This window comes from Physella acuta, unplaced genomic scaffold (genome assembly GCF_028476545.2).
Source record: "Physella acuta isolate Inbredline_101_S28 unplaced genomic scaffold, ASM2847654v3 ptg001617l, whole genome shotgun sequence".
NCBI classification, from domain to species: domain Eukaryota; kingdom Metazoa; phylum Mollusca; class Gastropoda; family Physidae; genus Physella; species Physella acuta.
Genome location: NW_026733131.1, coordinates 54,827 through 64,879, shown reverse-complemented (window position 1 = coordinate 64,879; position 10,053 = coordinate 54,827). Strand labels below are relative to the sequence as shown.

The 10,053-nt window shown below is 38.0% G+C and overlaps 1 protein-coding gene across 1 annotated transcript; it reads left to right on the top strand.

Annotated features, from left to right (window-relative positions):
- Positions 1–364: 364 nt before the first annotated feature.
- LOC131929332 (E-selectin-like) lies at positions 365–9,757 on the top strand. Its single transcript, XM_059285442.1, has 6 exons — positions 365–475; positions 711–850; positions 1,001–1,074; positions 6,792–6,971; positions 7,646–7,828; positions 9,019–9,757. Exons 3-6 carry the CDS (start codon positions 1,017–1,019, stop codon positions 9,114–9,116), a joined length of 519 nt encoding a protein of 172 aa, XP_059141425.1. The 5' UTR covers positions 365–475; positions 711–850; positions 1,001–1,016; the 3' UTR covers positions 9,117–9,757.
- Positions 9,758–10,053: the final 296 nt, after the last annotated feature.

Below are 10,053 nucleotides of genomic sequence, written 5' to 3'. Positions count from 1 at the left end.
AATTTAAATTAGTAAAATATTGTAATGAAATATGTAAAACTTCTTTTTATCAGATATAGTTTGTTTCTGTTTGTATTTGTATAATTTAAATTAGTAAAATATTGTAATGAAATATGTAAAACTTCTTTTTATCAGATATAGTTTGTTTCTGTTTGTATTTGTATAATTTAAATTAGTAAAATATTGTAATGAAATATAATTATCTCAATGTTATGACGGTTCTTAATGTTATATTTTAAAAAAATTAAATCTTTGATTTGACTATAGTTTTCTGCACCTTTACCATGCGTTCAATATAGTTCTAAATGTAATGTGAACCGGAAGACACCAAATATTAGCGCATTGAAAAAAATAGAATCATAAACTAGCATTAAGAGCGTTCATTTTCCTCCTAACCAGTTAGAAGAATGTCACCATCATGGTAATACAAGTATAATATTTCCATAAAAAAATGTAGCAGACTGTCGCTATATTGGTAAACACAAAGTGAAATTTTGACTTTTATTATACGATGAGCTTTAAATTCTAGACCTATATCAGTTTATTTTAAAATATAAACTTTAATATTTCTTCAATGCTAGTCTAGCATTCTTAAATATATTGGATGGATAAATTACGTGAGAACATGATAATTAGGTTAAAAAAACATTAGTAGCTACGTTTATTTAATAAAAATGACTTAAAGTTACCTTCCTTTTATTTAAACCCAGAGGTCATCAGGCAGTTGATGTAGAGTGAACCAGTTTCAGTAACCCCGGCATTGGCTGTGATAGAAAGGTCAGAATTATGCCAGGTCGGCTTCTCTTTCCCCAATCTGCCTCATGCAATCTTAAGAGCTGTTAAGCGTCAGGTAGGGCATATATCATACTGACCAGAACCGATAAACTATATTACATAGTTTTCTTTTTATTTTTACATTTCATTAAACTGGACGCTACCTTTGAATTTAATAACACACACAATGCTTCCAAATCATGTATGCGTCGTTTTCTGTGAACAGGTAAAACTATGATAAAATGTACCAGACGGTGACGCGGATCTTTGTATGCCTTATATTATGTTCCCTACCTCAAGGTAATTGCGACCGTCGATTATTTACTTTTTTATTCTAATACGTATATATATATATATATATATATATATATATATATATATATATATATATATATATATATATATATATATATATATATAACATTGTTTGTTAAACTAAAATAACGATTGCATAAGAGGTCTTATTATGCAATAGCTATTTGTAATTAATTTGAACAAAACACATATTGTGCCAAGACGATTTTTAGACGTTTGTAATACACATTATCAACCTTTGATTAGTACTGACTTCGTGTAATATTTGTAAATTTTTATTAGAAAAGCCATAACTACCATATCTCTCAATTAAATATGTATGTACTGGAACGATTTATCACCATGAATTTTAATCAAAGAAATATATTAATTGGTAAAAATACAATTTAAAATTGCTGGTAATAGCCTAACCACCTTGCCATTGAACAACACATTTTGTGGGAGTGGGGAGTGAGGGGGTCGGGGTGAAGAAGTTCGTTAATGAACGGTATAGTGGACCTAGGATCAAAAAGTTGTGTGATAGAAATAGAAAACGAAAACGTGTTTTTTTAACAGATATAATTTTGACTCAGTTAACTTTCGATAGCTTCTACGTTACCGTTGAATCCATTTTATATATACCCAATGGGCACCTAAAACTTTAGGAATGGGAGATCTTGTTAAATTATAAACTTATTTAACATATACATTATAAGTTTATACTTTGTCGTTAAACGGGAGTGGGGGTGGTGATCGGGACTGCAAGTAAAGTGGGCCCCGAGAGAGCCAATCTCAGTAGACCGTCCCTGAGTTCACTCAGCTCTGATGTGTACCTAACTCACGTTAGGGTAAGTAAAGGCGACCGGTCACAGTGCTGACCACACTATCCCTTCGTGTGCCGAGGTCACAGAAACAAGTCAACTTTCAGGTTTGCAAGGGAACTTTACTTTTACTTACAAGAGAGCCAGTGAGACAAGCCAAATGTTATCGATTGGATTAGGCTAAACCTCGTGTTAGACTTAGTATTATCGTTATGGTTATGGCTTAATTTATAGCTAGCGCTTAAATTTATTGCAAGTGATAGGGATAATGGTAGGATAAGATATACATATAGATATTAATTGCATTAAAGGTTAAGGCGTGGTATAGTTAACGCCTCACAGTTTTGTAACTTTGTTGAGGGGAGGCAGGACAGTCATGCGATAGTTAGCATCATCTAAATGGACACAGTGTTTCTTCGGGACTTTTTTTCTCGGGGGGGGGGGGGGGGGCACTTGAATTTTTCGGGGCGCGAGGGGGAGGGTGGCGGAGTAAAATTCTCGGGGCGGGGGCGGACACTGTTAAAAGTAAATATTTTCTATCTAAATGCCATTTTTTCGGGGAGGTGGGGGGGGGGGCGGTAGACTACAAAGTAGAATAATTTAATACCGTTCGTTCTATATTAGTCTCTAGCTCGAGCCTCCATCCTTCTATAGTTAGCTTTATCTAAATGGACATAGTGTTTCTTCCAGACTTTTTTTCTCTGGAGGGGCACTTGAAATTTTCGGTTGGTGGGGGAGGGTAGACTACAAAGTAGAATAATTTAATACCGTTCGTTCTATCTTAGTCTCTAGCTCGAGATTTGGGTCACCATCCTGCTATAGTTAGCTTTATCTAAATGGACATAGTGTTTCTTCCAGACTTTTTTTCTCCGGAGCGGCACTTGAAATTTTCGGTTGGTGGGGGGGGGGGGGGGGTAGACGACAAAGTAGTATAATTTAATACCGTTCGTTCTATCTTAGTCTCTAGCTCGAGATTTGGGTCACCATCCTGCTATAGTTAGCTTTATCTAAATGGACATAGTGTTTCTTCCAGACTTTTTTTCTCCGGAGCGGCACTTGAAATTTTCGGTTGGTGGGGGGGGGGGGGGGGGGGTAGACGACAAAGTAGTATAATTTAATACCGTTCGTTCTATCTTAGTCTCTAGCTCGAGATTTGGGTCACCATCCTGCTATAGTTAGCTTTATCTAAATGGACATAGTGTTTCTTCCAGACTTTTTTTCTCCGAAGGGGCACTTGAAATTTTCGGTTGGTGGGGGAGGGTAGACTACAAAGTAGAATAATTTAATACCGTTCGTTCTATCTTAGTCTCTAGCTCGAGATTTGGGTCACCATCCTGCTATAGTTAGCTTTATCTAAATGGACATAGTGTTTCTTCCAGACTTTTTTTCTCCGGAGGGGCACTTGAAATTTTCAGTTGGGGGGGGGGGGGTTAGACTACAAAGTAGAATAATTTAATACCGTTCGTTCTATCTTAGTCTCTAGCTCGAGATTTGGGTCACCATCCTGCTATAGTTAGCTTTATCTAAATGGACATAGTGTTTCTTCCAGACTTTTTTTCTCCGGAGGGGCACTTGAAATTTTCGGTTGGTGGGGGGGGGTGGTAGACGACAAAGTAGTATAATTTAATACCGTTCGTTCTATCTTAGTCTCTAGCTCGAGATTTGGGTCACCATCCTGCTATAGTTAGCTTTATCTAAATGGACATAGTGTTTCTTCCAGACTTTTTTTCTCTGGAGGGGCACTTGAAATTTTCATTTGGGGGGGGGGAGGGTAGACTACAAAGTAGAATAATTAAATACCGTTCGTTCTATCTTAGTCTCTAGCTCGAGCCCCCATCCTTCTATAGTTAGCTTTATCTAAATGGACATAGTGTTTCTTCCAGACTTTTTTTCTCTGGAGGGGCACTTGAAATTTTCATTTGGGGGGGGGGGGGGGGAGGGTAGACTACAAAGTAGAATAATTAAATACCGTTCGTTCTATCTTAGTCTCTAGCTCGAGATTTGGGTCACCATCCTGCTATAGTTAGCTTTATCTAAATGGACATAGTGTTTCTTCCAGACTTTTTTTCTCCGGAGCGGCACTTGAAATTTTCGGTTGGTGGGGGGGGGGGGGGGTAGACGACAAAGTAGAATAATTTAATACCGTTCGTTCTGTCTTCGTCTCTAACTCGAGATTTGGGTCACCATCCTGCTATAGTTAGCTTTATCTAAATGGACATATTGTTTCATCCGGACTTTTTTTCTCTGGAGGGGCACTTGAAATTTTCGGTTGGTGGGGGAGGGTAGACTACAAAGTAGAATAATTTAATACCGTTCGTTCTATCTTAGTCTCTAGCTCGAGCCCCCATCCTTCTATAGTTAGCTTTATCTAAATGGACATAGTGTTTCTTCCAGACTTTTTTTCTCCGGAGGGGCACTTGAAATTTTCGGTTGGTGGGGGAGGGTGGATTACAAAGTAGAATAATTTAATACCGTTCGTTCTATCTTAGTCTCTAGCTCGAGATTTGGGTCACCATCCTGCTATAGTTAGCTTTATCTAAATGGACATAGTGTTTCTTCCAGACTTTTTTTCTCCGGAGCGGCACTTGAAATTTTCGGTTGGTGGGGGGGGGGGGTTTAGACGACAAAGTAGTATAATTTAATACCGTTCGTTCTATCTTAGTCTCTAGCTCGAGATTTGGGTCACCATCCTGCTATAGTTAGCTTTATCTAAATGGACATAGTGTTTCTTCCAGACTTTTTTTCTCCGGAGGGGCACTTGAAATTTTCGGTTGGTGGGGGGGGGGGGGGGGGGTAGACGACAAAGTAGAATAATTTAATACCGTTCGTTCTATCTTAGTCTCTAGCTCGAGATTTGGGTCACCATCCTGCTGTAGTTAGCTTTATCTAAATGGACATAGTGTTTCTTCCAGACTTTTTTTCTCCGGAGCGGCACTTGAAATTTTCGGTTGGTGGGGGGGGGGGGGGGGGGGGGGGGTAGACGACAAAGTAGTATAATTAAATACCGTTCGTTCTATCTTAGTCTCTAGCTCGAGATTTGGGTCACCATCCTGCTATAGTTAGCTTTATCTAAATGGACATAGTGTTTCTTCCAGACTTTTTTTCTCCGGAGGGGCACTTGAAATTTTCGGTTGGTGGGGGGGGGGTAGACTACAAAGTAGAATAATTTAATACCGTTCGTTCTATCTTAGTCTCTAGCTCGAGATTTGGGTCACCATCCTGCTATAGTTAGCTTTATCTAAATGGACATAGTGTTTCTTCCAGACTTTTTTTCTCCGGAGGGCCACTTGAAATTTTCGGTTGGTGGGGGGGGGGGGGTAGACGACAAAGTAGTATAATTTAATACCGTTCGTTCTATCTTAGTCTCTAGCTCGAGATTTGGGTCACCATCCTGCTATAGTTAGCTTTATCTAAATGGACATAGTGTTTCTTCCAGACTTTTTTTCTCCGGAGCGGCACTTGAAATTTTCGGTTGGTGGGGGGGGGGGGTAGACGACAAAGTAGAATAATTTAATACCGTTCGTTCTATCTTAGTCTCTAGCTCGAGATTTGGGTCACCATCCTGCTATAGTTAGCTTTATCTAAATGGACATAGTGTTTCTTCCAGACTTTTTTTCTCCGGAGCGGCACTTGAAATTTTCGGTTGGTGGGGGAGGGTAGACTACAAAGTAGTATAATTTAATACCGTTCGTTCTATCTTAGTCTCTAGCTCGAGATTTGGGTCACCATCCTGCTATAGTTAGCTTTATCTAAATGGACATAGTGTTTCTTCCAGACTTTTTTTCTCTGGAGGGGCACTTGAAATTTGCGATTGGTGGGGGGGGGGGGTAGACTACAAAGTAGTATAATTAAATACCGTTCGTTCTATCTTAGTCTCTAGCTCGAGCCCCCATCCTTCTATAGTTAGCTTTATCTAAATGGGCATAGTGTTTCTTCCAGACTTTTTTTTCTCCGGAGCGGCACTTGAAATTTTCGGTTGGTGGGGGGGGGGGGGGTAGACGACAAAGTAGAATAATTTAATACCGTTCGTTCTATCTTAGTCTCTAGCTCGAGATTTGGGTCACCATCCTGCTATAGTTAGCTTTATCTAAATGGACATAGTGTTTCTTCCAGACTTTTTTTCTCCGGAGCGGCACTTGAAATTTTCGGTTGGTGGGGGGGGGGGGGTAGACTACAAAGTAGTATAATTTAATACCGTTCGTTCTATGTTAGTCTCTAGCTCGAGATTTGGGTCACCATCCTGCTATAGTTAGCTTTATCTAAATGGACATAGTGTTTCTTCCAGACTTTTTTTTTCTCCGGAGGGGCACTTAAAATTTTCGGTTGGTGGGGGGGGGGGGGGGGGGGGGGGGGTAGACGACAAAGTAGTATAATTTAATACCGTTCGTTCTATCTTAGTCTCTAGCTCGAGATTTGGGTCACCATCCTGCTATAGTTAGCTTTATCTAAATGGACATAGTGTTTCTTCCAGACTTTTTTTCTCTGGAGGGGCACTTGAAATTTGCGATTGGTGGGGGGGGGGGGGGGGTAGACTACAAAGTAGTATAATTAAATACCGTTCGTTCTATCTTAGTCTCTAGCTCGAGCCCCCATCCTTCTATAGTTAGCTTTATCTAAATGGGCATAGTGTTTCTTCCAGACTTTTTTTTCTCCGGAGCGGCACTTGAAATTTTCGGTTGGTGGGGGGGGGGGGGGGTAGACTACAAAGTAGAATAATTTAATACCGTTCGTTCTATCTTAGTCTCTAGCTCGAGCCTCCATCCTGCTATAGTTAGCTTTATCTAAATGGACATAGTGTTTCTTCCAGACTTTTTTTCTCTGGAGGGGCACTTGAAATTTTCGGTTGGTGGGGGAGGGTAGACTACAAAGTAGAATAATTTAATACCGTTCGTTCTATCTTAGTGTCCGGCACGTTCTGTGGACCCCCACCAGTTGTTGAAAACAGTGCTTGGATTTTGCCCTGTAAGGGAGACAAGTACGAGGTTTGTCACTTTACCTGTGACTGGGGCTTCAAGTCGAAAGGTAAAACATACACGACTTGTGAAGATGACGGTCTATGGTCAAACCCTGGAGCATGCTCAAGTAAGCTGTTGCTTTTTAAACGTCTCCCTTGTATTAATGTTGATTCTTTTGCTTTTCTTTTAGTGAAATAAGCCATAACAAAGACAATGTGTCTTTTCTATAAATAAATGAGCAACTTTAATAAATCTTATTCCTTATAATATGATCACAGAAGTGTATTCAAATATGTGATCTAGAGGTAGACATCTATACTACTTACTCGAGAGTCTCGAGTTCGAATCCAGGTTAAAAAATCAGGGAACGTCTTTGAGTCCACCCTGCTCTGTTGGGTACCTAACTCACTTTAGGGTACTCAAAGGTGGCAGAGTATAGTGCTGACCACACTATCCCTTCATATGCCGAGGTGACAGAAACAAGTGAACATTACATCACTTGCCCCATAAGCCGTCAGGTTTTAAAGGGAACTTTACTTTACTTTACTCTAATATACTATTAAATATCTAACACTTTACTCAATATACTATTAAATACCTAACACTTTACTCAATATACTATTAAATAACTAACACTTTACTCAATATACTATTAAATACCTAACACTTTACTCAATATACTATTAAATACCTAACACTTTACTCAATATACTATTAAATACCTAACACTGTACTCAATATACTATTAAATACCTAACACTTTACTCAATATACTATTAAATACCTAACACTTTACTCAAGTTCTGCACTGCGGAGAACTCCCCACCGTTTATAATGGAGATTGGAGAAGGAAGTGTGAGAGTACATTTGGAACCATCTGTGATTTCGTCTGCGACCAGGGCTACTATCTCCATGGGGCTGGATACTTCCAGTGCATGTTTGATGGCGTGAATGCGTACTGGGCATCGAAAGGTCAATGCGTAGGTCAGTTTGACACAGAGGTATCGCGAGGCAGGGGCGGTGGGTGCGGGTGACACCATTTAGGGGGGAGGGGTGACACCAAGACGAAAAGTTGTAAAATATTTAAAGAAATGTGCTTTTCGCCAGTTCAGGCAATAAAAGATTATAGTTTAAGTCTTTTAAGTACAAATTGACCATCTCGACAATACATACACATGCACTCACATTATATATATATATATATATATATATATATATATATATATATATATATATATATATATATATATATATATATATGTATATATATATATATATATATATATATATATATATATATATATATATATATATATATATATATATATATATATATATATATATATATATATATATATATGTTAAGGGAGTGGGGGTGTCACCACGAAGAGCCGCACTGGCTGACACCCGACCCAGCTACGCCACTGGTTTGATATGTAAATGTTGTGTTACTGGATACTTAGAGCAAAGTAATTTTCAATTGATACGCTTTTACAGAATAATTATCAACAAACATCTATAAAACTATGAATGCAGTTGTATGTTCAAAGCATTGGTTAAAAAATTTAATAAGCTATTTAAAAAAAATAACCACAATTGTTTTAAATTTTCAAATGCGTCCTTCGAAATAAGGTCAACAGTTTTTTTAGCAATAAAACGGAGAAATGTTTGTTTAAATTGTAGAAAAGAGGTGCAGGAATGCAAATAATGCAAACTATATTGGGTATCGTGTTTTTTACTTAAAATATTTTCAGTCAAAACAGATGCGTACAAAAATGAACACTGTGTCAGAATCGGGATATTTATCCATTTGAAGTACCCTTTAATAATTACCAGAGTTTCTTCCAGGCATCTCTTCACCCCCCCCCCCCCCGCCCCGCCCGAAAGAAATGAAATGTATATAATTTATATAGAAAATATATACTTTTAGAGCGTCCGCCCCCCCCCCTCCGAAAATTTCAAGTGCCCCCCCCCCCCCGGAGAAAAAGAGAAAAAAGTCTGGAAGAAACACTGTTAATTACATACTTCGACAAAGCTGATAAACATACTAGAAAGGCTGGAAAATACTTTTTTTTTTTAATATAGATGCTGTTTTTTTAAACATGTTTTACTGCACTTTGAAGTAGCAATATTTTAACATTATTGAGAACCGTGTTTATTCTTTGTATTTTCAGCACCACAATGGAGTTTACTACCCACAATATTCAGCATAATTTATATTATTATGTGCATCGAGTTAAGTATGTTTATGTTTCGTCGAATCTTAGGATAGATACTTTATAGGTGAGTTATTTTTTTTTAAATAAAGTTACTTTATTTTAACTATAATTTTAGATCAATCGTTTGAGAAATGTATGAAGAATAAGTAAGAATATTGATTTTTTTTTCTGTTATTAAAATATCATTTAATAATTCTAAAAATACTGTATTAAAAATAAATAAAAAATTTAAAGCTAAAACTAGTTCTAAAAAAAGTATCATTGAGTTCATCGAGTGTACTAAAAACTATGTGACCATGCTAAAAATCTACCAATCTATTAACATTTGATTTCCCTATAAGCACGCTTTTATTTGGGTCATTACCCCCAGGTCAATTAAACCCACAACTTCTCCCTCCCCCAACATAACCCCCTGGAGATTTTCCCCTTGTCAATTACCCCTCACCCGTTTTTAATTACCCTCTTCAAGAACCCTGACCCTAAACCTAACCCCAAACTCAAAACCTGTAACTAAAGCTAACCCTAAACCAAACCCATAGCCTAAATCCAACTCTAGATCAATGTCTTACAGTAAACCTAAACTTCAGAAAAAGCCTAAACCTAAACATTCTCCTCAACATAAAACTAAACTCAAACCCAACCCTAGACATTGGTTTAACTCAAGCTCTCGAGCTAAGCCTAACGAAAACCCAAACCCTAGACATTCGTTTAACTCAAGCCCTCTAACTAAGCCTAACGAAAACCCAAACCCTAGACATTGGTTTAACTCAAGCCCTCTAACTAAGCCTAACGAAAACCCAAACCCTAGACATTGGTTTAACTCTAGCCCTCTAACTAAGCCAAACGAAAACCCAAACCCTAGCCCTAACTGTACCTTAACCAATGACTGGAGAGATTAATATCCGACTGGGCGCTGGATAATTGACAGAGGGTAATTGACAGGAGGTAATTACTCCAGGGGTAATGTTGAGGGGAAATGTCCGGGTATAT

Bases quoted from the DNA above. Each gene is read 5' to 3' on its own strand.
- LOC131929332 (XM_059285442.1), top strand. From the start codon at position 1,017: ATGTACCAGACGGTGACGCGGATCTTTGTATGCCTTATATTATGTTCC. The intron at 1,075-6,791 runs GTAATTGCGACC...GTTCTATCTTAG, and splicing joins ATTATGTTCCCTACCTCAAG to TGTCCGGCACGTTCTGTGGA. The intron at 7,829-9,018 runs GTCAGTTTGACA...TTGTATTTTCAG, and splicing joins ATCGAAAGGTCAATGCGTAG to CACCACAATGGAGTTTACTA.